The sequence below is a fragment of the Natrix helvetica genome (assembly GCF_964273705.1).
Source record: "Natrix helvetica genome assembly, chromosome: 12".
Taxonomy (NCBI): domain Eukaryota; kingdom Metazoa; phylum Chordata; class Lepidosauria; order Squamata; family Natricidae; genus Natrix; species Natrix helvetica.
In genome coordinates this window covers 7,352,168-7,379,895 of record NC_138556.1, presented here as the reverse complement: position 1 = coordinate 7,379,895, position 27,728 = coordinate 7,352,168, and the positions used below count along the sequence as shown (strand labels likewise).

The following is a 27,728-nucleotide window of genomic DNA, read 5'->3' as shown; positions in this document are numbered from 1 at the left end:
TGATGGTGGCTGTCCTCCCTTAGCTGACTCTTAAGACGGGGCAAAATAAGAGCGTGATTCATCACTTCCTGTTTAGTTTGTTCAGTCCCTCACCTTCCCATGACACTTGGCTTAATAAGTCTTTTGTGTTAGAGCAACACATGGCTAATGTTCCGGGAACGCAACAGTGCCGCCTGCGGAACGAGTTAACAAAAATATACGTGCAGCACCTTAAAGCTGGCTTCCACATTAGCACCAAGTGACTTAATCTCTGCATTAGGCATCTGGCATTAAGTCCTTTGAAATAGCCAGTAGCAATTAAACGGGGGTCTTAAAAAGTCTTTTGATTTCTTTTTATTAGAATAACATAGTCGGGGACGTAATGAGCTACTTGGAAGGTGTACCTTTCAGAGTGACCGTAAGCTTTGTGGACGATCCTGTGGGAGACACCAACTTTGCCGGCCAGATGGAAATTGAGCTGCCCGAGTGTGCAGAGGTCTTAATGTGCACAATGGTAAACGGATGAATTGCTGTAATACCTTTTAATTACTACATTGATGGGCCACCCACAAGCTCAGGGAAGGAACCCTTACCCTCATCCTACACCCGAGCTGCAAATGTTCACCATTTTTACAAACAAATATTTTTTGCTGTACTAGCTAAAAGTGGTCATCTCAGTGAGTGACTGGATTCTCTCTGTAATTTGCAAAACAAGCTTGAATCATAGTTTGTGGGTTTGAAAAAGCTAGTTGGTATTGGCTTGCCTTAAAATCAAGGAAAAAAAAAAACTGAATTGCCAGAGGAGAATTGGACACAAATCTCTGCAAACCAAGTGTTATTCACAGCAGAAATATTGTATTTCAGCTAATCCTAAAAATGCAATTGCTAGATCATTATCAATGCAGTACGTTTTTCTTGGTTTTTCTCTATTACACATGCAAATCCATCTGCAAAGAATTAACTATCTCCTGAGCCATTTTGAAGTATATTTCTATAACAATCCCTATAGCCGTTTCAAAACAAAATGCCTATTTGTCTCTCCGTCCATCCACCCATCCTAGCCTACAGTTATTCTCAAAAGATTTCTGACACAGTACAGGTAAACCTCGACTTATGACTACAACTGAACCCAAAATGCCTGTTGCTAAGAAGACAGTTGTTAAGTGACTTCTGCCTCATTTTATGACATTTCTTGCCGCAGTTGTTAAGTGAATAACAGCAGTTGTTAGCTTAATAACATGGTTGTTAAGTGAAGCTGGCTTTCCCCATTGACTTTGCTTGTCGGAAGGTTGCAAAAGAGGATCACCTGACCCCAGGACACTAACACTATCATAAATATGAGCCAGTTGCCAAGCAACCAAATTTTGATCACAATACCATGGATTGTAAATGTGAAAGTGGTCATAAGAGTCACTTTTTTCAGTCCAGTTCCAAATTTGAACAGTCACTAAATTGTTGTAAGCTGAGGGCTACCTTTAGCAATAGCACTTAGCATGGAGACTTACGTACCACTTCCTAGTGCTTTACAGCCCTCTCTAAGTGGTGTACAGAGTCAGCATCTTGCCCCCAAGAATCTGGGTCCTCATTTTACTGACCTTGGAAGGATGGGTCAACCTTGAGCTGGTCAGAATCGAACTGCTGGTAGTCGGCAGAGTTAGCCTGCAATATTGCATCCTAACCACTGCGCCACCACGGCTCCTGCATGGAGACAATCTTCAGTAACTTAGAACTTTGGGCTTGGACATTTCAATATTTTTCTTTTTCTTATTGTATTCAGAGCATTCCCACCAGCAGGGAGCATCATTGCATTTTTTGGAATAAGGCTTCTTCAGAAATCATCTAAACATCCTTTTTTGCTATTATGCAGCAACGTAAATTTTCAGAACTTCTTATGACGCTTTGTGTGTGCATCTGCTTAGGTTTCTGAGGCTTCCTGTTTAAAACACTCAAATCTGTACATGCACAAAATAGGGAAAGAACTGGCGTTTTGGGTGGCCCAATCTATTTTGTGTGTTGAACAATGCGGGTGAATTTGCTGTTGGAAAATATTTATCTTCAAAGCTCCAACCCAAATAAATTAATCATCAGTTCAAGTTAAAAATTGGCATTGAAAATATTGAGTGGGACTTCATTTGAAGGCAGAATTGGAACGTTTGGGATTTGCTTTTCTAGAATAAACTGCAGTCATGTAATCAAAAGTAATTTTGACTAAACGGTACAAAGAAGAAACCGAAGTGGTTAAAATTCAGTGATAACAACTGGGACACTTATTAATCTAATTTACTGTATAAAGCAGGGGTGTCCAAACTTGGGAACTTTAAGACTTGTGGACTTCAACTCCCAGAATTCCCCAGGGAATTCTGGGAGTTGAAGTCCACAAGTCTTAAAGTTCCCAAGTTTGGACACCCCTGAACTAAGTGAAAATGATTGTGTTTAATCAACATCCACTCACAGCGGCTGACAGTTTTGTGGGAACTAATGTTTGTTGGATCGCACACCGTGTTAGGGTATAGTTTGATTTGGTTAATCTCAGTTTAAAGCAATATATGGACCACAGTGCCATATTCAACAAATCAGGGCAAAACATTTATCATCATCATCATCTTCGTTTAACAACCAGGGGAGGGTTGCTGCCCGTTTTACTAGCGGTTCGCAACCCCTGGCTGCGACAGATGCGTGCTGTGGGTGCATGCGCTATTCAATGCAAATTGTTCTTTGTGCACGTGCTGAACAATTCCCCAGGGAATTCTGGGAGTTGAAGTCCACAAGTCTTAAAGTTCCCAAGTTTGGACACCCCTGGTATAAAGCTTTCCTGAAGAAAAAGTCACCTTCTTTTTTGAAAGAAGTTTGAGTAAAGTTGGAAGGGGGAAAAATTATATAGCTGCATTAATATTCAAATTCTGGGAGCTTTACAATGATGGGGAAAAACTTACTCAGGTTTGTAAATGAAGCAGATTTATTTATTATCATAAAAATGAAGTGTCAGTAGGATGATTTGATCCTGTGTTAGTGTTCTGGTTTCTCATATCTACAGCATTTCCTTTTGCTAGCAGAATTTAATTTAGTCCACTTTAAATTTGGTTATGATCTGTTTACAATCATTGGCTTAAGTTTGTCTTAGATGGAATCGTACCTGCAGTTAGTTCAACATTCATTATTTCCTTGGATCCCTGCCTACTTAACATGCATACAGATAGAATAATTTCCAGATTGATTTTGGATATCTCTAGATTGAAGTGATGGGTTTTTAATTTTTGTTTGCTGCACTATTTACTAGTTACATTATTTTACTGGGGTTTTTAAAAAACATTTACCCTATTTCCCCGAAAATAAGACCTCCTGGGATAATAAGCTCAATTGGGCTTTTGAGCACATGCGCTAAAATAAGCCCTCCCCGAAAATATTACAACACAGCAGCAGCCATGAGGTGACCATGCTCGCCGCCTCTTGCACCTCAAAAATAATAAGACCTCCCCGAAAATAAGGTCAAGCGGTTATTTTGGTGGCCAAAAGAAAATAAGACCCTGTCTTATTTTCGGGATAACACAGTAATATTTTTAGAAAGTTTTAATATTTTCGGCAACATTCTAATCTGCCAAAAGGATTTAAGATATTGGATGGATTAAAATCAACCTCAGCTAAAGGTATTGCTCATCTAAAGGTAAGTGAACAGCTGTTCATTTACTGACCATTCAGATTTACAACAGTGTGTAAGTTAGGAGCGGTTTTCACACGTATGATCCTTGCAGGATTCCTATGGTCATATGATCAAACTTCAGATGCTTGGCAACTGACTCTGATATTTGTGACAGCTGCAGTAGCCCAGGATCATGTGATCCCTTTTTGTAACCTCCTGGCGAGCAAAGTCAGTGGGGAAGCCGGATTCACTTAACAACCGTGTTACTAATCAACTGCAGTGATTCACTTAACAACTGTGGCAGGAAAGATCATAAATTGGGGGCAAAATTCACTTAACAAACGTCTCACTAAGCGATGGGAATTTTGAGCTCCATTGTGGTCCTACGTGGAGGACTGCCTGTACTTGTAAGCATCAGACATGATAGCAGCGTTCCAATATCTCAGGGGTTGCCACAAAGAAGAGGGAGTCAAGCTATTCTCCAAGGCACCTGACGGTAGAACAAGAAGCAATGGGTGGAAACTAATCAAGGAGAGAAGCAACTTAGAACTGAGGAAAAATTTCCTTACAGTTAGAACAATTAATCAGTGGAACAGCTTGCCTCCAGAAGTTGTGAATGCTCCAACACTGGAAGCCTTTAAGAAGATGTTGGATAGCCATCTGTCTGAAACGGTATAGGTTTTCCTGCCTAGGCAGGGGGTTGGACTAGAAGACCTCCAAGGTCCCTTCCAACTCTACTATTGTATTGTATTGTATTGTATCCCAAGACAATTACTATTGGTAGTAGAATTTAAGGTACAATTTGGTCTCAGTCAAAATGGTTCCTTTAAGGTTGGGGTTTTTTGTTTTTGTTTTTGGTTATATCGAAGTCATATTTTCAAGATGACACCAAGGGGTTTGGTGGACAAAGATAGTTTGGGATCTGGCTCAAGGAAAGAGAAGCTCCAGATGTTGTAACATTGGATGTTGGAATGACATCATATATTCTGTCTCATCTTCTCTACGCGTTTAGCTTGGCTGGGAAGATGCTAACATTTCATCATCTTGCCTTTCAACAGCCTGATTTTTCACTAGAGAAAAAGGTCCTTTACTGGATCGACTCAGCCTCAAGGCAAGAAATTCCCTGGTTTAACGTGACTGCTGGTACGTATCCCACAGCCCCTCCTTGTTGGCTTCTGTTGGTGGACTCCAAAGAAAACATGGCCATTAGCCACAAGGCAACAAGTTGCAAAACCAAAGAAATGACACGTGTCCAAAGCTGTATGAATCTGGACACCAGATTTGAGAGGCTCCAATGCCCTGGCAGCAGAGAGAGGACGACAAGGGAGGATTTAGACCAGTGTCCTGAGGAGCAGGAAGGTTCAGAAGACAAGGAGTCTTCCTCAGCCACCTCTGAAGAACATGAGAGTGAAGAACCTTTAGCGCCAATGCCTGGTGCTCTACCAAAGCTTTTCGACCTTCCCCAAAGCAGGCCGAAGACGTCTCCAGGGCATCTAACTGCTGCGTCAGAAAGCAGTTGCCCAAGGTCCCTTTCGGGCAAGCAGAGGCAATCCACGTATTTTTTAAACAATATGAAGAATGAGTTGCAAGGTGCCAAGAAGAAGCTGTTGGCCGTCATGCATCCCTTAAACCGAACCACCACAGACTCCGCCTTGGTTTCTAAGGCTTTCTCTCTCCATCAGCACTCCAGAAGCAACAGGAACTTCAGATTCGGAGTCGGTTCCCCTCCTGGCTTAGCACAAACTTTAATCCCCTCCCCACCACCTACTTCCTGTTGTAAGCCAAGTCAGATTCATTCCGCAGAGCTTGTCCGACCCATCCAACACCATAAACCAACTGTGGCAGTAAGTAACAATCTCCTCTTTCTTTCTTTCTTTCTTTGTTTCTCCCCTTTTTCTGACTCATGGTGTTATAAAATCACAAGATCTGGAAGCCGAACATCAGAACTTTGGAGGTCTTCTAGTCCAGCCCCCTGTTCAAACAGGAAATACCATTACCCTAGACCAGTGGTGGGCAACCTTTTTTTTCAACTGAGCCAAATCTCACCAAAACCACGATTGAAATTTATTTTGAGAGCCACATTTTTAAAACCGAAAATGCATAGGATGGTACACTGTTTTTAGTTTCAATAAACTCTGGCATTTGAAGCACACAAGTCTTAAAGCTGTCAAGTTACAAGATCCTTGCATCCCTAACCCTTTAGGAAAAAAACCCCAAGGGGTCTTCAAACCTGACAGCTTGAAGACTTGTGGACTTCAACTCCCAGAATTCTGAGAATTGAAGTCCACCAAGGGCATCAATCATATTAGCCCAGGCAGGGATCTGCAAAATTGGCTCTTAAGACTGGTGGACTTCAACTCCCAGAATTCTGAGAATTGAAGTCCACCAAGGGCATCAATCATATTAGCCCAGGGATCTGCAAAATTGGCTCTTAAGACTGGTGGACTTCAACTCCCAGAATTCTGAGAATTGAAGTCCACCAGTCTTAAAACAGCCAACTTTGCAGACTTCTGTGTTAACCCAAAGCCTGGCGCTGGGCGGGCCTTGCTCCCCCATTGGTGGAGTCCCAGGAAGCGAGGAGGGAGAAAAAGAGACGGAGGCCAAGGAGCTTCTCCCCCCCCCCCGCAAAAATCTTATCAGGGAGCCGGCGGGTAGTAGCAAATTAGCTGATCATGCGGCGTGATCGGCTAATTTGCTACTGCCCGCCCGGCTCCCCGGTTAGATTTTTGTTGGGAGGAGGCGGGGGGGGGGAAGCTCCTTAGCCTCTGTTTCTTTTTCTGCCTCCTCACTTCTCATCCCCGCCCAACTTCAGGATCCTCCCTAATCATTGTGGGTCAAAAAGAAAAAAAGGGAAAGAGGCGCTTGTTTTGAAGTGCCCAAGAGGAGGGAGGGGAGCGGGCGCCCGGCACACAGAAGAGCCACATTAAAGTGTGTAAAGAGCCGCATGTGGCTCGCGAGCCGCGGCTTGCCGACCACTGCCCTAGACCATTTCAGACAAGTGACTGTCCGGTCTCTTTTTAAAAACCTCCTTTGATGGAGCACCTACAACTTCTTCCTTTTTTGGGTCAAGTGTTTTATTTTATATCACTTATACACAGCAAGGGATGCGGCGGCTCAGTGGCTAAGACGCTGAGCTTGTCGATCAGAAAGGTCAGCAGTTCAGCGGTTCGAATCCCTAGCGCCACGTAACAGAGTGAGCTGCCGTTACTTGCAGTTCGAAAGCATGTAAAAAATGCAAGTAGAAAAATAAGGACAACTTTGGTGGGAAGGGAACAGCGTTTCGTGCACCTTTGGTGTTTAGTCATGCCTGCTTCCCTCGCACATATGTGCTAGTCGTTCTCGACTCTAGGGGGCATTGCTCATCTCTGTTTCAAAGCCGAAGAACCAGCGCTGCCTGAAGACATCTCCGTGGTCACTTGGCCAGCATGATTCAACACCAAAGGTGCACAGAACGCTGTCACCTTCCCGCCAAAGGTGGTTCCTGTTTTTCTACTCGCATTTTATGTGCTTTTGAACTGCTACGTTGGCAGAACCTGGGACAAGTAACGGGAGCTTATGCGGCACTAGGGATTCGAACCACCGAACTGGCAACCTTTCTGATCGACAAGCTCAGCATCTTAGCCACTAAGGCACCGTGTCCCTATCTTGCTGCCCAAAGGGAGACACCAAATATCCATGAACTTGGCAGCACAGGGGAAAGAAACTTAAAAGCTGCAGGATAGACATATGAAATTCTGCTCTCTTTGCACTGATATGAGCCCTGGATTATGGCTTTGTTCTTCTCTGCGATATAATAATTTTTTTTTAAGTGATCTATGGACACTTTCTGAAAAGTCTAGCCAAGAACTGAGTAAGGATTAAGTGTCTGGAGATCCCTAGTTTACTACCTTAGCCTGATATGCAATCTGAGTTTAAAGCGCTCCATGGCACAGGGCCTAGTTATATGCAGGATCGCATCCTGCCCCACACATCCCTACGACCAATTCGCTCACACAGAGAGGGACTTCTCCGGGTGCCGTCCGCCAAACAGTGTCGGGGGGCGACACCCAGGAGCAGAGCCTTCTCTGTGATGGGCCCAGCCCTATGGAATGACCTCCCCCGTGACATCAGGATTACTTCCGATCTCCGCTCCTTCCGTGTACAGCTGAAGACCCACCTCTTTCAATTATCCGGCCTGGCTCAATCGCAATCGTAATTTTCCCATTCCTCCAAACTGTTTTTTAAATTGTTCTTAAATATTAATTTTATTGGGTTTTTACAATTGGGGTATTTTAAAGTAGATTTTTAACTGTCTATTGATGTAATTTGTTTCCTCCTCCGTGTATATGTATATGTGTTGTGTATGTATGTACGTTTGGTGTTGTTATGTATTTTATGTTATATGCTCCATTGTACGCCGCCCCGAGTCCTACTTGGAAAGGGAGCGGCTAATAAATCCAAATTTATTATTATTATTATTATTATTATGAGTATTGTATGAAAAAAGGGTTGAGTTGGACTGACTTGGGTGTAGCTTAAAAGCAGAGAGGGGCAACCTTTGTGGACCAGTGGGCAGCTGGAGCATTTATACCTCACACTGGGTTTGCCTGGTCACAAAATGCCCATTTAGCAAAAAGGAACCAGTGAAGTTGCTCTCTACCAGTTCTTAAAATAGCCCAAGTATAACACTTGCCTTATTTTTTTGAGCTGATGGTCACATTCCTAATAAAGCAACATCTACCATTTTTATAGCATTTGTTTAAAAGGGTGAGTGACTGGATAACTTTGCGGTTACCTTGTTGCCCTTGGTCTAGGAGATCGGGGTTCAAATCTCAGCTGCTCCTTTTCTCCAGGAGGGGTGGGTGCTCCATCACAGGAGGTTGTTAAGAAGAGACTGGACAGTCACTTGTCTGGAATGGTATAAGGCCATAGGTGAACCTATGGAATGCGGAGCCATATTTGGTGAACCTATCGCATGCGGAGAAATATTTGCTGGCATGGCAGCCCTTGGCAGCCTTCAGCTCCGCCGTGTGTGCGCACACCGGCCAGCTGATTTTTGGCCTTCCAGAGGGCTGGGGGAGGCCGTTTTCACCCTTCCCAGACTTCAGGAAAAACTCTGGAGCCCAGAGAGGGCGAAAAACTGGCTCAACGGGCCTGTTTCTATCCTCCCCAGGCTCCGGGGGCTTTCCCAAAGCCTAGGGAGGGAGAAAATGGCCTTCCCTGGCCCCCGGAGGGTCGTGGGAGGCCGTTTTCGCCCTCCCCAGGCCTCCCGAGCCTGGGGAGAGTGAAAATTTCCTCCACGCACGGGGATCGCTCGTTCATGCACATGGGGGGGGTTTCAATTGTGCAGGTGGGTGGGCACATGCGCATGCACGGTAGCACACTTGCACACAGTTTTGGCACACCTTTAGAAAAAGGTTATCCATCCCTGGTATAGAGTCTCCTACCCTGGGCGGTGGGTTGGACTAGAAGACCTCCAAGGTGCCTCCTACCCCCATGGTCACATGATTTGCATTCAGATGCTTGGCATCTGACTCACATTTATGACGGCTGCAGTGTTCCCTGGGCGACATGATCCCCTTTTGCGACCTCCCGACAAGCAAAGTCAGTGGGGAAGCCGGATTCACTGAAGAACCGTGGCAAGAAAAGGCGGAAACATGGGGCAAATCTCACTTCACACATTTCTCACTTAGCAACATAAATTTTGGGCTCAATGGTGGTCGTTAAGTGAGGGACCGCCTGTACAAATGTTGCTGGAGAGTGGTCTCTTGCCCTCCAGCATTCCAGGTACCTGATTTATTTTATTTTTATTTTTTATTTAAAATAAATGAAAATACATTAAAGTCAGATCCCAAGAGAGAACCACTGGTGATTGTGGACACCTAACCCTAGGGAAGCACTTCAATATAAAATTCAGATTGCTCCGTTTTGTGTGCTTCATCGTCACATATGAATATTGTGGGTTGATTATCACACAATAGGAAAAGACACGAATTTGTAACGTATCCTGTCTCTTATTAATATCATTCAAGAAGGATCTTCCCCAGGGGAGGAATATCATTTCTCTGTCTTTTCCTTCCTGTTTTTTTAAGCCATTAAGGAGGAGTTGATATCACAGGGCAAGCTGCTGATGAGTCACCTTTATCCCTTTAGCCTCCTCGATTTCCAAAACTCCACAAACAAGATCAGCTCCAAAGCTTCAAAGAGGCTTTGCCATTTTGATGACTTTTTCAGCAACTTGGAAAAGAAGCAAAGAGCTGATTCAGCAACTGCTTCCTTTTCCTTGTTGACTTGTCCTTACCCCCTCGGTTCCTCCAATCCAGATCCAAGGTGTTTTCTTAAGTTATGCCTGGAAACAATTGATGCAACGTATCAGTGGTGGGATTCAATTGTTTTTTTACTACCGGTGCTGTGGGTGTGTCGTGGCTTGGTAGGCATGGCTTGATGGGCTTGGCAGGGCAAGGATACTGCAAAATAAATACCACTTTATAATGCCTTGGTAAGGCCACACTTGGAATCCTGCATTCAGTTCTGGTCGCCACGATGTAGAAAAGATGTGGAGACTCTAGAAAGAGTGCAGAGAAGAGCAACAAAGATGATTAGGGGACTGAAGACTAAAACATATGAAGAACGGTTGCAGGAACTAGGTATGTCTAGCTTAAGAGAAAGAAGGACTAGGGGAGACATGATAGCACTGTTCCAATATCTCAGGGGTTGCCACAAAGAAGAGGGAGTCAAACTATTCTCCAAGGCACCTGAGGGTAGAACAAGAAGCAATGGGTGGAAACTAATCAAGGAGAGAAGCAACTTAGAACTGAGGAGAAACTTCCTGACAGTTAGAACAATTAATCAGTGGAACAACTTGCCTCCAGAAGTTGTGAATGCCCCAACACTGGAAGTCTTTAAGAAGATGTTGGATAGCCATTTGTCTGGAATGGTATAGGGTTTCCTGCCTAGGCAGTGGGGTGGACTAGAAGACCTCCAAGGTCCCTTCCAACTCTACTATTGTATTGTATTGTATTGTAAAATCCCCATTCCCTCCCCACCCCACTAACCTGCTTTTCAGCTCCGTTCTCCTGTTCAGGGCAACAAAAGAAAACCCAGCCAACCAGCTGGGACTCCGTTCAGCTGGGACTCAGGAGGCAGCAAATAGATGGGGGCAGAACCAGTCAGAGGTGGCATTTGCCGGTTCTCCGAACCACTCAAAATTTCCGCTACCAGAACCTGCTGAATACCACCTCTGCACCACATCAAATAGGAATGGTCTTCATAGCCTTAAGATGGTCTTCATTTTAGCTCCATCCACCATAACATCTGTACAACATTTGAGACTTTCACCCAACTCTCTTTCACCCAACTGAAAACTCTCTGTATACGCTAAACAATTATGTTGGAACATAGAATAATATGATTGGAAGAGACTTCGGAGGACTTAACCTATACCGTTCCAGAGAAATGGCTGTCCAGTCTCTTCTTGAAAGCCTCCAGTGATAAAGCACCCACAACTTCCACCGATTAATTGTTCTCACTATTAGGAAATTTCTCCTTAGTTCTAGGTTGGATCTCTCTTCAATGATCTCCCTCCTCCCCGCCATTACTACTTCTCCTGCCCTCAGATGCTCTGGAGAATAAGTCAATCCCCCTTCTTCTCTGTGACAGACCCTCAACTATTGGAAGCTTACTACGATATCACCCCTCATCCTTCTCTTTGTTGTCAGGGTTCCAAGTAAGACCCCCAACGAAAGAAGACTCTGAGGCTTCAGTTTCTTCAAAGTTCCATTTTATTAGAGGTGTCATATTGGCACATCTGGGAAAACCAGAATCTGAAAGCTTCCAAGTTTTCCCCCACCCAAAAGAAAGTCCAAGTCCCTGCCCAGCACCCACATGTCCATCACGTAGTCCAATCAGGCACCGTCCCAACTGGAGATGCCTCCCAGTCACCCCACTCCACGTGCAGGGCAAGATGTCCTTGATTCTCTGAGAAAGGAATGTTATTATGACTCTATATCTCCCATACTCCATATAATCCCCCCTCCCATTTTCCCACAGTATTAAGTGTGGCAGGCCTGAAGGCCCAATGCAAAAGATGGCTTCCAGGCCTGACATTTGTTAGACTAGACATAACTAGTTTCTTATTTTTCTGCTCATATTATGATGACCTTGAATACCCCCCAAAGAAAATAGCTTATTTCTGTGTAGGATAGTCAGAAGGAGGCAAGAGTTAAACTAGGGTGATTTAAGGTAATATAAACATCCCTTGTATGTGCCCAACTATATGATGAAATTATTTTGGATTCTTTATCAGTTTAGCATGGAGAATGAGCAGAATGGAATGTTTTAATTCTATGTAAGCCCCATCGTTCAGAAGTTTCTGTTTTTTATTTTGTCAGGGTTTTGTTTCATGTGGTTTTATTTGATGAGTGTTTGGCTGCATTGCTTGTTGTTACTTTGAACGTGGGGCTGCACAAGATTTACAGAAGAGTCCTGTACACTTTGAGATGTGACCCGCTGAAGCCCAGTATAACACAACCTATAAATAAACATAAACGAATTAATGTTTCAGTCCTATAATGTAAATAATATATATGCAATGAATTTGAGAGAAACGGAGGGAGAGAATCTAAACACTTGTAGAGTGTTTGCATTTTAAGGTTTGATTTGTGCGAAATATCCTTGGCTTGCCTTCCTTTGATGGACACCGTTTTGCAAATGTCACCCTCTGTGAAATTCTTCCACTGTTTTATCCAGTGGTGGTTTGCCAAATTTTTTTACTACCAGTTTGGGTGCGCTTATGCGCGTGTTTGGCACTTATGCGCATGCAGAAGTCTCCCGCCACAGCTACTACCGGGTCACTCAATCCAGGCCGATCCGGGAGCAACTCATCTATGGTTTTACCCCTAGTGTGTGTTTTAAATTTGAAATATGCTATCAAGGAAATCCATTTGGCTATATGTGTTTCTGACCATATAGACAGAAAGGGGAAAAAGCTTGGAAATTTATCTCGTCAAATTACTCTTAGATGTTGGTTGAATTGCTTATTCCTCTTTCTTGTCCCTTTTCACATCAAAATCAAAGTTATTGTTGTTGTTAGTTGCAAAGTTGTGTCCAACCCATTGCGACCCCATGGACAATGTTCCTCCAGGCCTTCCTGTCCTCTACCATCCTCTGGAGTCCATTTAAGCTCACACCTACTGCTACTGTGACTCCATCCAGCCACCTCATTCTCTGTCATCCCCTTCTTCTTTTGCCCTCCATCATTCCCAGCATGAGGCTCTTCTCCAGTGAGCCCTTCCTTCTCATTAGGTGGCCAAAATATTTGAGTTTCCTCTTCAGGATCTGGCCTTCTAAAGAGCAGTCAGGGCTGATCTCCTCTAGGACTGACTGGTTGGATCATCTTGCAGTCCAAGGGACTCGCAGGAGTCTTCTCCAGCACCAGAGTTCAAAGGCCTCCATTCTTTGGCCCTCAGCCTTCCCTATAGTCCAACTTTCACAGCCATCCATTGCAATTGGGAAAACCAAAGTACCTTAACTCAAATGCACATGTCAACATGTTGCAATTCAGGCACAGATTTGTCCTTCCAATGTTGCATAATAATTATTTTTGGCTGTCTCTCACGCATAAAAGAGCCACACTTCTCAATGTCTTGATAGATTCCAAATGCTGGGGATACAGACAAGCAAAACATCACCATTCTTGAACCAACCAAGATCGATCTAAATTCGTATTTAGATCGATCCTATGGATCTAAGCCCAAAATCTAACAATAATCAGACAAATTCAGCCATATAAGTTAATGTTCCAATGTCTCAATCGCAATTCCAGCAGCAACTCTTAAACATTTTTAGAGGTATCCATACAAAATGAGTTTTCTATTACCGTATTTTTTGGACTATAAGACGCACCGGACTATAAGAGGCAACAAGATTTTGAAGAGGTACATTTAAAAAAAATGTTTTTGTACTCTGCAGTCCTCCCAATCCCTCTGCAAGCCTCCTTTTTGGGAAAAACAGGGCATGCAGAGAGTTTGAGAGGCCTGCAAAGTGTTCCTGGGGGCTTGGGGGAAGGGGGGCAAAAATAAGCAAAAAACGGCTCATTGTTTGCAAAAAACGGGCCTGTTTTTTGAAAAAAACAGGGCATGCATAGGTTTTGGGAGGCTTGTAAAGTGCGAGGGAATGGGGGGAAAAAACAGCCTGTTTTTTGCTCGTTTTTGCCCTCCCCGGCCCCCAGGAGCAGTTTGCAGGCCTCCCAAATCCTCTGCACGTCCATTTTTGCAAAAAACAGGATGCCTGGGGGTGGGGTTTTGGGAGGTCAAAAATGCTGTATTCAGTGTATTAGATGCACCCAGATTTTCATCCTCTTTTGGGGGGGGAAAATGTGCGTCTTATACTCCCAAAAATACAGTGTATTACCCACATGTTTTATAACCCTTGCCATATAGAATTCAATGGAGACCGAATTTGTTCTTTGGGCTCGGGCCAAGTCAGTTTGGTGGGGTTTAGGAGCATGTGAGAAGGGTTCCTAAAAAAAGCTTGGATGAAATTAGATTAATGGGTGGAATCAATGAAACAATAATTAGTGGGTGGGAGCTTTTTAAAGAGAGACCCAACCTAGAAGCAGTGGTAGGATTCAAATAATTTAACAACCGGTTCTCGGCCCAACTGGGTAGGCGTGGCTGGGTGGTCATGTGAGTGGGTGGGCGTGGCCAACTCGACATCACTCACGTCGAGGGGCGCTTCTCCTCGCCTGGCCTCTCGTGACCGTGGGGGTACTGCAACGGCCGTAAGTGTGAAAAACGGTCATCAGTCAGTTTGTTCAGTGCCATTGTAACTTTGAATGTTCAGTAAATGAACTATTGTAAGTCAAGGATTACCTGCACAAAAATACAAAAAGCTTCCTTGCTTGCAAAAAGCTGCCCTAAACACCAATTATTAGTTTAGAAATACCTGCAAACCAGAGTTACAAATCAGGCAACTTTAACTTTAACTTTAACTTTTATTTAATTTCTAGACCGCCCCTCTCCCAGAAGGGACTCGGGGCGGTGTACAGTCATATTAAAAACAGTAAATATACATAATATAAATATAAAATAAATATAGATGTGGCTGGAGGAGATAGCAATAGTTTACTGTACAATAGTTAAAGTTAGGTTTAAAATTTTAAAAAATTAAAAATACATTAAAAACACCCCTAAAAACTATCCCAGGGTAAAATATTTGCCAGGAGGTATAAATGGGACTATAAATGGGCCAGGCCAGCTAATTGGAACAGGTGAGTCTTAAGTTTTTGTCGGAAGGCAAAGGTGCCAGACCATCTTGAGGAATTAAAATAGTTAAAATGCAATGATTTCCTCCCAACAACCAGTTCTCCAAACTCCTTAGAAAGATAACAACCAGTTCTCACGAATAGGTGCGAACTGGCTGAATCCCACCACTGCATTGAAGTAAGGAGAATTTTTCTGACAATGAGAACAGTTTGCCTTCAGAAGTACTTATATGATAGTCAGGGTATATTATTCCCAGCAGTTCCCAGCAATAGCAGTTCTGATATATATAAATATAGATATTGCTGGGAACTGCCGGAAATAATATACCCTAACTATCATAGCCAGAGACCGCCAAAGAGAAGGTTTGAATGATGACTAGAAAAAACAGTCATGGAAGGGACTTCACCACCGTCTGAAAACTGCACCAAGGGAAACGTTTCCCAAAACCCCATCAACCGTGTCTCTGAATGATATGAAGATGTCGTTTTTAAGTTTAAAAAGTGTCCATGTTTTATTTCTCAAGACCCAGCGGCTTCCCTGTCTTCATTATTGTTTTGCCAGCCTTTGTCATCTCCATGGAAACATAATAATCTTTAGTCCAAATCAGGATGGTTCTGAATCAGCTTCAGAAAAACAGAAATGAAAACAGGATGTTAATAGGTGTGGGGGCAGGGTGGGGGATCGTTCCTAACTGTGGGAATTTTCCTGGCTCGCTTTGTGGCTGGGCTAAATTAATTTTAACATGACAAGAGACTTGAAAGCGCTTTCTTGGCGTACCCACAATTGCTGCACATATTCCAGAGGAAGCGTCCACATATGCCAAGCGTCCTTCTGAAAAATCTCAGGAAAGAGCAGATGGCTAATAACAATTTCTCCAAGTTCACTGATGTTAAACGCTCTGTTTTTATTTTATTTTTCAGTCTCTCAGCCCGTACACCTGCCTTCCACCCCCACCAGGGACCCAGCAACCCCTAAGTCCCCACAGAGCTCCATTGCCGGACTCCACCGCCGATCTTCTCTCGGTCCTGAGCCAAGAGGAACGCGAACTGATTGAGCCGGTGGTCGCCTTGGGTTATCCGATCCGCCGAGCCGTCCTTGCCCTGCAGAAGACTGGGAGACAAAGCTTGGGACAGGTCAGAGAGAGCTAGGACCAGGGGTGAAATCCAGCAGGTTCTGACCGGTTCTGGAGAACCGGTAGCAGAAATTTTGAGTAGTTCAGAGAATCAGCAAATACCACCTCTGGCTGGCCCCAGAGTGGGGAGGGAATGGGGATTTTACATTATCCTTCCCCTGCCACGCCCACCAAGCCACGCCCAAAGAACTGGTAGTAAAAAAAATTGAATTTCACCACTGGCTAAGACTGGTTGTCTTACCAAACAGGGGGCATCTTTCTTGGTGCCAGAGAAGATACGTCCTCTCCAAGCTGATACAACATTATTTCCAGTACTCTGTCAAAAGTAGAAAGAACGATGAAGATCTGCAGAGGATTTGGGGTTTTGAGGATTTCCCCTCTCCAAATAAGATGGGGCCAAATTCCCCCCCCCCCCACTTCAAAGTTGGGGAAGATGCTTTCAACAAGGGCTAGAAAATTGGGCTAGCTCTTCTCCTTAGTGAAGATTGTCAATGATCTTTCATTCAAGGGAGCAGCTTTTATTTGCAAATAAATACTTCAGTAAGGTAAAAGTAAAGGTTCCCCTTGCACATATGTGCTAGTCGTTCCTGACTCTAGGGGGCGGTGCTCATCTCCGTTTCAAAGCCAAAGAGCCAGCACTGTCTGAAGATGTCTCCGTGGTCATGTGGCTGGCATGATTAAATGCTGAAGGCACATGGAACACTGTTCTCTTCCCACCAAAGATGGTTCCTATTTTTCTACTTTCATTTTTTACCTGCTTTTAAGCTGCTAGTTTGACCAAAGCTGGGACAAGTAACGGGAGCTCACTCTGTTATGTGGCGCTAGGGATGCGAACCACTGAACTGCCAACCTTTCTGATTGACAAGCTCAGCGTCTTATCCACTGAGCCACTGCGTCCCTTACAAATAAATACTTACTTACAAACAAATACTAACTTACAAATAAGCCTGCATTCAAAGGCCGGCTTCCCCAAATATTGCCTTCACCAGGTCATTGTTTTGATTACGTGATTTACATTTATGCTTATTATTTGTATTAGCAACTTCCAGAAATTTCACCCAGTGTGAAATTTCTGGAAGTTTAATGCTTCCAGAACTGGAAGCCTGTAGAACTGACAGTTGTCATTTTTCCTTCTGCTGCCACGCAACAAAAGGAAAATGGTTCAAGGTCAAATCATTTTGATCCTATCCCCCTTTGCATGCCCCTCAAAAGGATACCCATCCCTCTAAACGAAAAACAAATATGAAAGCAAAATTGCAATTAAGCTGAGAAACGCCAAGCTCACTGAACAGTTGTACGCTTCGGCTGCATTAAAATTTCTCCTCAGCCTTCAAATAATTATTCCTCTCCAATATCAACATCACTTATTTTCCATGGTCCATAATTGGAAACTCTTTATTTGTATTAGCTTCCATTTGAACTCCAGGTTTCTTCCACTTCTAGAGCCATTTGAGTTTAAGGCTCATTTTTAATCTCCAATTCCCAAAACGAGACACTTGTGCGTTTCCTCAGACCTATCCACCAATTTTGGGACTGAGGGTGGAGTTGAGTCTCGGGGCCTATTGCTGAGTCCCTTCACTAGCTGTACCCATGTCAGGCCTGGAAGAATGTACTGTTTCCACGAAAATGGGTTTTTAAAAATAGGACAGAGGCTTTCCCTGGCCAATCACGGATTCCCAAGGGATGAACGGCTGCTGTGGCATTTCAAATGCTTTGGAGAACTATGCAGTCAGAACTCCAAGAATAAAGTCAAAAATAATGCTAGGCTTTTCCATTACAAGAGTCCGTTTCTCAGGCGTTATAAGAAGGGGGCTTTGGGGTGGTGAGTTAGGCTTTTCTTCGATCCGGAGAGTCATCTAATCAGCCAGGCAGCCTTAGTCCCAGAGGTGCTTTTTCAAGAGGTAACTGGACCTTCTGGGAAGTTTCGCTTCTCATCCAAGAAGCTTCTTCAGCTCTGACTGGATGGTGGAGAATAGCAGGATTTATATTCCTTGCAGACAGCCGGTCGTTCGACTTGTTTCAGCAAGTCGTTAAGGTCACCTGGAGATTTGACCAGCTGTCTGCAAGGAGTATAAATCTTTCTCTTCCCCATCATCCAGTCAGAGCTGAAGAAGCTTCTTGGATGAGAAGCGAAACATCTTCAAGGAAAAACCAGAAAGTCCAGTTGCCTCTTGAAAAAAGCACCTTTGGGACAATCATGACCTGAAGGACTGAGACTCTCCATAGACAAGCAGCCTTAGCTTTATCCAAGATCTTTACACTGAAAAACCGAACAAAATCTGTAAAGAGTTTGCATGTGCATTACAGGAAGCAGTGATTAGATTTATATCAGCAAATGTTCCGGTCTTGAGATTCCTCACACTTCAGTAGACATATTTTAGACCTTAGTCCATGTGGGTGAACCTTGCCAAACATGGCTTATTCAACAACTGAAGATTAATTTGACAGTTGAGCACAGCCTGTAATGTATGAAAAGCCAAAGCCTTGCAGCTTTTGTGATACCCCTGCACCACTTTAAAAGCTTCCCAAGCTTCTTCCTATGGTTGCTTGAGTCTTTTCCCCCACCGGTTAAAATTTTACGCAAAGGCCAAATGTTTACTTTACATGACCCCGATGGTGAAATCCTGGAGTTTTGCTTCAGAAATTCAAGGCTTACAAACTGTTTCTCCATTGCCAGCCGTGAATTGTGTGGATCCTGATTCTGCTGGTTCAGATATCCTGCATTCAAGATATATAATATTTCAAAGATAGAATGCACTTCATGGGGTTTTTTCCTGCTAAAACAAGATGAAAGAGACTGATAACACCTTGAAGTCTAGAAAGAAATTTATGAGTTGGCAGTTGCAATCGTACGCATGAAGTCTTGCTCTAAATCTTGTTTTAAATTATTCTCTTAATCCTAGGAAGAAGCCAAGGGCAACTCACTCCCAAAATTATTGCCAACAAAACCATAGCAGCAGTCCACACTGACTTGAAGGCCAAAAAATATGTTCCCGGAAAGAAGTGCTTTATATACATTATATACATTCTATATACAATAGAAGAGAATATTAGTAGCAAGGGTATGAATTGTAGGGTCCTTGGTGCTATCTGAATTTGATTGCTTTTTTTGCAGACATTTAATTGCCAAACTATGTAATATCATCACAGCAAATTCGAATCCCTTCTAGTACTGATGATATTATCTAGTTTGGTAATAAAATATCTGCAAAGGAAGACACCAAGCTTATAGAGCACCAAGGATCCCAAAGTACATATAGACTGTTGCATAAGAATTAATCTAAATATATGTAAATGGCTGTGTGTATGTATATTCCAGCATAACTCTGGAATGCCTCAAGCAATTTCAACCAAACTTGGCATACAGATTACTTACTCTCTGGAAACAAATGCTATGGGGGTAAGACAGCCCTAGCACCCTTCCGTGTGTGTGTGTGTGTGTGAGTTCTGTTAAGATACAGATTGTTGTGCCTTAAAATGGCTTCTACTGTACTTCCTTAAAATGGCTTCTACTGTACAGTGCTGTGGAGTTGCCATGGTAACAGCTTCACGGTACTCCACAAGGGGGCTCCCTCTGGTAAGGGGGAAAATGCAACATTAGAAATTGCGGGGACATTCATGGAAGGAGGGTTAGAATAAATAAATACCAGAGCAGCACCGGGTTATCAGCTAGTCAGAAATATTTTTAAAATGTGAAAGTGATTGTTAGTGACATTAGAAAAGAGTGGTTGAGTGTGACATAGTGTTTCTGCATCGGTGCTCCCCAAATTCTTGATTGTCACACGATGGACTCTTCTTTCTCAACAGTGATGGCTTTGAACGCAGTCTCGCCTTTTTAGAGTTAGTCTAAAAAGACAATTCCCTTTTATTAAAAAAACCAAAGCCTTCCATGTCCACCAGTGGAAGAGAATTTATTTTGCAGAGAAAGCATTCATCCCACATTTTCTCAAGACGAGCTCAGCACGGCACATCTTGTTCTCCCTTTTCTCATTTTATATTCATAAAAAATTATCCCAAGGGAAGTGATGCTGGACATGAAACAGATTTCTGGAAAAAGAAGAGTTTTTATGAAAATTGCAATTGAAACAAACTAAGGAGGAGAATCCGAATTCAAATAATCTTAAAAGCGATGCCTGCAGAAAAGGGGACCGTATCATTTCTCCAGGTCAATGCTTCAATGCTTCAACTGCTTTTTTACTCAGGAAGTTTGTTCTTTATTCAGCTGGAATTTTCCTTCCTATGACTGCAATCATGGTCACCTTTTACCTCCTTCTCAAGCTTGGCCGACTAGTCAGCTTGGTATTCTCCAGATATGTTAGACTATGATTCCCATTATTCTCGTCATGCAACCAATAGAAATACTTGGGTTGGGAAGTGTCAATCACAAGGAATCAGGACCATAGTTAAATTGCAGTTCAGAAGGGTCAACAGAATTCAAGAGGAGTTGGACTTAGATAATTTCTAGGAATGTAAGGACTCTATGTAAGGGGCCGCGGTGGCTCAGTGGCTAAGACACTGAAAAGTTCGGCAGTTCGAGTCCCTAGCGCCGTGTAATGGAGTGAGCTCCCGTTACTTGTCCCAGCTTCTGTCAACGTAGCAGTTCAAAATCACGTAAAAATGCAAGTAGAAAAAATAGGAATCACCTTTGGGGGGAAGGGAACAGCGTTCCGTGTGCCTTCGGCGTTGAGTCATGCCAGCCACATGAAAAACGGGGACATCTTGGGAGAGCCCTAGCTCTTCAGCTTTGAAATGGAAATGAGCACCGCCCCCTAGAGTCGGGAACGACTAGCACTTTTATCTTTACCTTTAAGGACTCTAGGCTGATGCCTCATTTAGCTTCATCTCCCCCTCCAGCTCTGTTTGCTGTTCTACAGGAAGGCTGCCATGACTGGCTTTGCTTGCATGGATCAATCAATCTGCCCTTTGCAAGTGATGATCCCAGGGTACCAGATCATGTTATGGGTTCTACAAAGTTAAGGGAGGGGATGTGTTGGTTGGGTCCTAAACTATGGTTTAGGAAGTGGATCGATGCCTTTTTGCTGAAATCCTGCTCGGTGAATTAACAGCACTTTAATTTCTTCTGCTTTCCCCGTACAGTTTCTCAGTTATCTCAGTGCCTGCGATAGACTTCTGAAACAGGGTTACGATGAAGCCCAGGTTATAGAAGCAATGGAAATGTTCCAGAACTCGGAGAAAAAGGTGAGAGGTCAACTTCTGTTGAAAAGTTGACCAAATCCTTTTGCTTACAATGTGCTTTCAGTCAAATGAGTGAAAAAAAACATCCACCTGCATGGTTTTTTTTTTTTTTTTAATGTGTGCGAATGGTATTAGCAGTTGATAGAGAGCATAAAAACTAACATGAACTAATATGGAGAGCAAGAAAAGAAAAGAAAAGCAAAACACAATCAACTTAGAACGTACAAGAAAATCAGCCTGACTGCATTTGGGAAGAATTTCAACATCAAAATTTTTAGAAGAAATGGCCTTTTGCCACAAGGTTGGAAGGCAAAGGAGCACTTCTTCTAGCTAGTTTTCAAGAGGCTTGAGAGCTGCTTTCAATGTCAGACTCTATGACAGCGATGGCGAACCTTTTTTGGCTCGCGTGCCACAAGTGGGGGGAGCGCAGGGGGGTCGTGTGCGGGCATGCCGCACCCATAATGCAATGCGAGACCCCCCCAATGGGGGGGGGGTCTTTTTTCGCCCTCCCCAGGCTCCAGAGGCTTTATAGGAAGTCACTTCCGGTTTGCTCGGAGGGTCTTTTTAAGCGCTCCGAAGGCGTCAGGGAAGCCTCCGGACGGTCCCTGAAGGCTCCGGAGGGCCTCCGGGGGGGGGCGGGGGAGGCTCTTTTTGCCCTCCCCAGGCTCCTATAAAGCCTCTGGAGCCTGGGGAGGGCGAAAAATGGTTTTTAAAAAGGTGAATTCAGCTGGCCAGCTGACAGGGCAGCACCTCGCGTGCCCTGACAAATGGCTCCACGTGCCACCTGTGGCACACGTGCCATAGGTTCGCCATCACTGCTCTATGAAGAGCTAAGGGTAAGTCCCAAAGGCGACTGGATTTTCTTGTCTTTTTTTTTTAACTTTGAAAATGTTTTGCTTCTCATCCAAGAAGCTTCTTCGGATCAGAAGAACCAATGAAGCTTCTATTTAACAGAACCCCCCCTCCCCAAAAAAAAGTCAACTTGGCTTTTGGCTCTTCTGATGTAAAGAAGCTTCTTTGAGACAACTCTGACCTGGATGGTTGAGTATCTCCATAGGCATCTTAAGGTAGTATTTTAGGAAGCCTTGGAGAGGATATTTACTGGTAGGGGGCGTTTTTGTTATCTTTCTTCTTTTCATCATTCTGCAGCCTCCCTGGTTGGCCACACTTTTCAAAGTGCAGAAGGTACCACAGGGCAACTACCAAAAAGCTCCTTATTATTGAACCATTGGCTCAGTGGCTAAGGCGTTGAGCTTGTCGATCAGAATGGTGGGCGGTTCGAATCCCTAGCGCCGTGTAACGGAGTGAACTGCCGTTACTTGTCCCAGCTTGTTTTTTCCTCTAGTGTGGAGATGAGTCAGTCTATAAGTGATAGCCACACTTGGAATACTGTGTCCAGTGCTGGTCACCATGATACAAAAAGGATGTTGAGACCCTAGGAAAAGTGCAGAGAAGAGCAACAAAGATGATCAGGAGTCTGGAGGCTAAACCATGAGATGGATGGATAAGGGGACTAGGTATGTTTAGCTTATTGAAGAGAAGGCTCAGGGGTGACATGAAATCCATCTTCCAATAAATAAAGGGCTATTATAGGGAACTTGGGGTTGATGCATTCTCCAAAGCACCTGGAGGCAGGACAAGAAGAAATGGGTTGAAGCTTGTCAGAGGTAGAGTCAACCTGGTAATTAGGAGAAATTCCCTGATAGTTAGAACAATTAAGGGATGCGTTGGCTCAGTGGCTAAGACACTGAGCTTGTCGATCAGAAAGGTCGCCAGTTCGGCGGTTTGAATCCCTAGTGCCATGTAATGGAGTGAGCTCCCGTGACTTGTCCCAGTTTCTGCCAACCTAGCAGTTCGAAAGCACGTTAAAAAAAATGCAAGTAGAAAAAAAGGGACCACCTTTGTTGGGAAGGGAACAGCGTTCCATGCGCCTTTGGCATTTAGTCATGCCAGCCACATGACCACGGAGACGTCTTCGGACAGTGCTGGCTCTTTGGCTTTGAAACGGAGATGAGCACCGCCCCCTAGAGTCGGAAACGACTAGCACACATGTGTGAGGAGAACCTTTTCCTTTACAAGCTAGCATGAATGACTGATTGAGACTCCTGAAGGCTCTAGTCATCATGATTTTATAAAACCGGGTTTCTTTCTTAGGGGGGTTTCAGAGCACTGGTGGAAAGACACTGTGCATTGCCACAATAGCCTTATGGTTCCTGTGCTTCCTTCCCACCGCAGGCCTCAGAATTCCTACGCCTCTTAGCCCAATTCAACGACATGGGCTTCCGACAAGCTGACATCAAAGGAGTCCTCCTTCTGTGTGAAAACCACCGAGACAGGGCCCTGGAGGAGCTCATGACCCAAAGCCAATGACAGCGGCCCAGCATCCTCCCCTCCCTTCCCCTGCCTTCCCCTCCCCTCCCCAAACGAGTCTGTTAAATATTGTACTCTCTCAAACCTTTATCTTATGAATCTCTTTAATCACCCTTCGGAAAGCTCACCTTTGTCTTTTGTTTTCAACTTTTCTTTTTAAAGCTCCTTGTTATTGAACCACTCCTGGATAAACATGGGGATGTACAAGCCAGCACGAATGACTTGATTCTAGTTGGTTCCTTTGGTGCCTGAAGGCTTTGTTTATTATTATTATTATTATTATTATTATTATTATTATTATTATTATTATTATTATTATTATCAAACGTTTTAAGCTAACACTTTAACATTTTAAAATGACAACAAACAAACAAACAAAAACAAGTAAGGAATAAATTCAGGTAAATAGAGTAGTAATCTTTCTTGGAAGGACCAATCAGAATAGAGCCGGAAGGGACCTTGGAGGTCTTCTAGACCATCCCCCCTGCTGAAGCAGAAGATCCCATACAATTTTCAGACAAGTGACTATCCAGTGTCCTTACAATCCTCCAGTGATGAAGCACCAGAGGTGATTCTTACCACCATCTCCCTGTGATATTGATTATTCCACCAATATAGGTGAAATGGGATGCTTTGATTGATTTTATTTATTCATTAACTTTATATGCCACCTATCTCAACGATAAGGAGACTCTGCATCCTGATCATTTAACAACATGGCGATATTTTTCAGTTTCTTGGGCAGCGTTCACACTGGGCACTTCATTTTGGTATTTAGAATCATAGGGCTAGAAGGGACCTCAGAGGTCTTCTAGTCCAACCCCTTGCTCGAGGCAGGAAACCTTACACCATCCTGGTCAAATGGTTTCCCAGTCTATCCTTGAAAGCCTCCAGCTCAGGGAGGCAAGTTATTCTGTTGTGGTCCACTGGCAGCCTGCGGAGCTGGCAGCAGATTCGGACAGTGAGGAGGTTGGGGAGGAACATGGGCCAGTCCTGGAGTCTGGGGAAGGCTCGGACGAGGGCTCTGCATCAGAGGCAGAGAGGGGGCCACGACCATTTGGGAGTTATGTGCTGCCTCCGGAGCCTCCAGATTTGGACGTCAGCGAGACAGAGGAATAAGGAGAGCTTGTTTCCAGTGCGCACATGCGTAGAGCTACCAGAAGGCAAGAAGAGTTAAGACAAAAGGGGCGACTTGGGAGTAAGGCTTAGAGATGATTGGCCCCTCCCATAAACCATAAAGGAGAAGCAAAGGCGTGTAAGCCTTTGCAGGAAGCAACTTTGTTTGTTCTGGTCAATTTAAACTCTCAGACTTGGTTTTGACTCTGTGCTTGGTTTCGCTTTGCAAAGCGAATTGGCAATTCAGTCTTTGGCAGCGTTTCAAGGGAGATAAAGGTGGGTGCTTATCAGCCTTATCCTGAAAGACTGTGGCAGACCTCTGTCGGACTCTTTACAAACTATTTGTGACTCATTAAGGGCTGTGAATGAACATAATTCACAGCCATTGAAATAAAAAGAGGGTTTTTTGGGACTAAGCGTGTGATTTTTACTGTCTCAGGAAGCCTAGGTCGGAACATACTCCATGGTTCTCACTGCCAAGAAAATTTCTCCTTACTTCTAGACTGGAGCTCTCTTTAACAAGTTTCCACCCATAACTTCTTGTCCTGCCTTCTGGTGTTTTGGAGAACAAGTCCATCCTCTCTTCTTGGCGACAGCTGCTCAAGTATTGGAAGGCAGCTATCATGACTCCCCTAATCCTTCTCTTTGATAGGCTAGACACCTATTTCTATTCCAAAGTCTGGCTTAAAAGATCCCCATGGAAGCATTTCGTCCCATGATTTAGATCCCTCTTATCTCCAATTAGCCTACGATTCCAGTTTTGCTTTTGCATGAGAAACTGATTAGAATAAAGAGCTGTGTTCTTTTAAACAAGGCCATCTGGATTGAACAAAACCGTTTAGTACAAAAAAATAAAATAAACCCTGTTAAAAAAAAAATCATCTCCAAATTGGCTCAATCCGCCCTTACTTTGAAGCCATTAGTCCCCTACCAAGGGTCTATTTTTAGCCTGTCTCAGCTTTAATTGCTGAGAATATAAATTCTATAAACACATACACAGAACTTGTTTATATCACCACAGGAAACAGGGGTTGCTAGCCGAAGGAACAAACTTGGCAAGGGATCCTCAGCACCATGGAAGGGCAAGTGTTTTCCACTGAAGCTATGAGGGTTAAATACTTCGCATTGAACTGAAGTCCAAGTCTGCATTCAAATGGAATAAAACCAGCTTAGCTTTCCTTAAAAGTTTAGCCAGTTTCTTCCTGGTACACTTAATTTTTTTCTAACAAAAAAATTAAACCTTTTGCATTTCCTGTGTTCCGGTTGAAATGCCTGAGCTCTCAAAGCAGGATATTTTAATATTGGTGCAATTCAGGGGGGAGAACCTGGGGCAGCTAATCCATCTCGCTTCTCAGCAGATGCTGACGGTCATGGAGAAGGTCACAGGTTTAATCCCACAGGTAGTCGGGGAAGTTTTCTGCCCGGGACTGAAAAAAACAACTGTTTCCTCTACTGAGAGAAATAGAGCTGTGGGAGAGTGGGATTCAGCCGGTTCTCTCCAGTTCAGGCGAACTGGGGGCGGCGGCTGTAGGAAGCTCCACCCCCCCACCCCGACGTAATGTGCAAGCACTATACATGTGCAGAAGGAGGTGTGCATGTGCTCACATTTGCGAACCGGTAGGGACGGTAAGCGAACCCCACCGCTGATCTTTCTCCCCTACTTAAGGACTGTCATCCAGAGGTGAGCTGCTGCTGGTTCGGATCAATTTGGGCAAACCAGTAGTTGCGAACAACGGTTGGGCTGCCCACCCGCCCCGGTTGTTACAGTATGTGACACCCACCTCTGCTGTCATCCTTCCATTTGGAGAACAAACAAGCTCTCTTACCCTGTCCAGGAAGAAAGGGCTCTTCTCTGTAAAACCTATTTAGCAAGGTGGAGGCCTCCCTCTCTGTGTCCTTCAGGGGTAGAACGTATTTTAGACAGGCAAAAGTCTCAGGATCAGCCCCCTAGCATCGTTGGCAGCATCTGGAAATGTTCCTTCTTGAAGCCCCGGAAACGTTCAGGGAGAGGGAATTGCACCGTGCGGCACTTTCCATGCAATGTGTCCGCTGGGTTTTTGCATTACGTGTTAAATGCAGACCAGTAGTTATCTCTTCAGAGCGTTCTCCGTACCCTACCGTACTGTAGCAGTGAACCTGGCTATTGCCTTAAGCCAGTGATGGCGTACCTTTTTGGCACCAACTGCCGAAAAGGGAGCAGGCGCATGTGGTACCGAATGCCGAAAAGGGAGTACTTCATGTGCATGTGTCTGGGCCACAACCAGGAAGAGGAGCTGCCCAGGGGGCATGTATGCACCAGCCAGCAAGTCTTCCAGTTACTGCTGCCCATGCGCATGTGCCGATCAGCTGGCCTGCATGCATGCTCACACCGGAAAACGAAAGACCAGCTCTTCTATTTTTAGCACTGTCGGACACAGAAAGGCCAGCTGACCATTGCATGTGCATGCGCAGCAGAAACCCGGAAGAGCAATGGGCAATGCTCTGCATGCCAAGCAACATGGCTCTGCATGCCACTTCGGGCACGCATGCCATAGGTTCTCCATCATGGCCTTAAACCCCCCCAAAATGCTTAAAATTCAGGTAGGAGAGATAATCAGGCCAGGAAAAAGGAACTGCACCTCCACGCATATTAAATGGTTAATTTTAGCTTCATTTTTTTAGGATTTAGAGAGAGAAACCAGCCTATTTGTTTAATTTCTGATTCATTATTATGCATATCTAGAAAATGGATGAATTTAACAAGCAACTTAAGTGTGTTGCCTGAACCCAGCCAGTGTTAGCAGCTTCTGTTTACCAGGTGATGGAACTCAACAAACCTGGCCAAAATTTCAGGAGACATTATCTCAAACGTATTAGATCCCCTCCCCCCCTCTCTCCATATTTCTCCTCTGAGCATCCTTGGACTTCTGATGGATTAGTGACCTTTTCTGCTTATAGGCCAGTGCCATCGACTACCTCTACCGAGGCCTGGCCTACCAGAACAATCTTGTTTCCACAAATGGGTGGATGAAATGTTCCTTGCTCACCATTCATAAAGCCTCAAAGTCATCTACAG

The 27,728-nt window shown here is 44.1% G+C and overlaps 2 protein-coding genes across 2 annotated transcripts in view; both read left to right on the top strand.

Annotated features, from left to right (window-relative positions):
- Window positions 1–27,728, top strand: part of RASL12 (RAS like family 12) — a 326,560-nt gene that overhangs the window by 268,473 nt on the left and 30,359 nt on the right. The window lies entirely within an intron of this gene.
- On the top strand, window positions 362–23,710 carry UBAP1L (ubiquitin associated protein 1 like; the record flags this gene model as incomplete). Its single annotated transcript, XM_081964544.1, has 5 exons — window positions 362–493; window positions 4,675–5,460; window positions 15,780–15,992; window positions 21,089–21,190; window positions 23,423–23,710. The coding sequence occupies 5 exons, from the start codon at window positions 362–364 to the stop codon at window positions 23,555–23,557; spliced, it is 1,368 nt and encodes a 455-aa protein (XP_081820670.1). The 3' UTR covers window positions 23,558–23,710.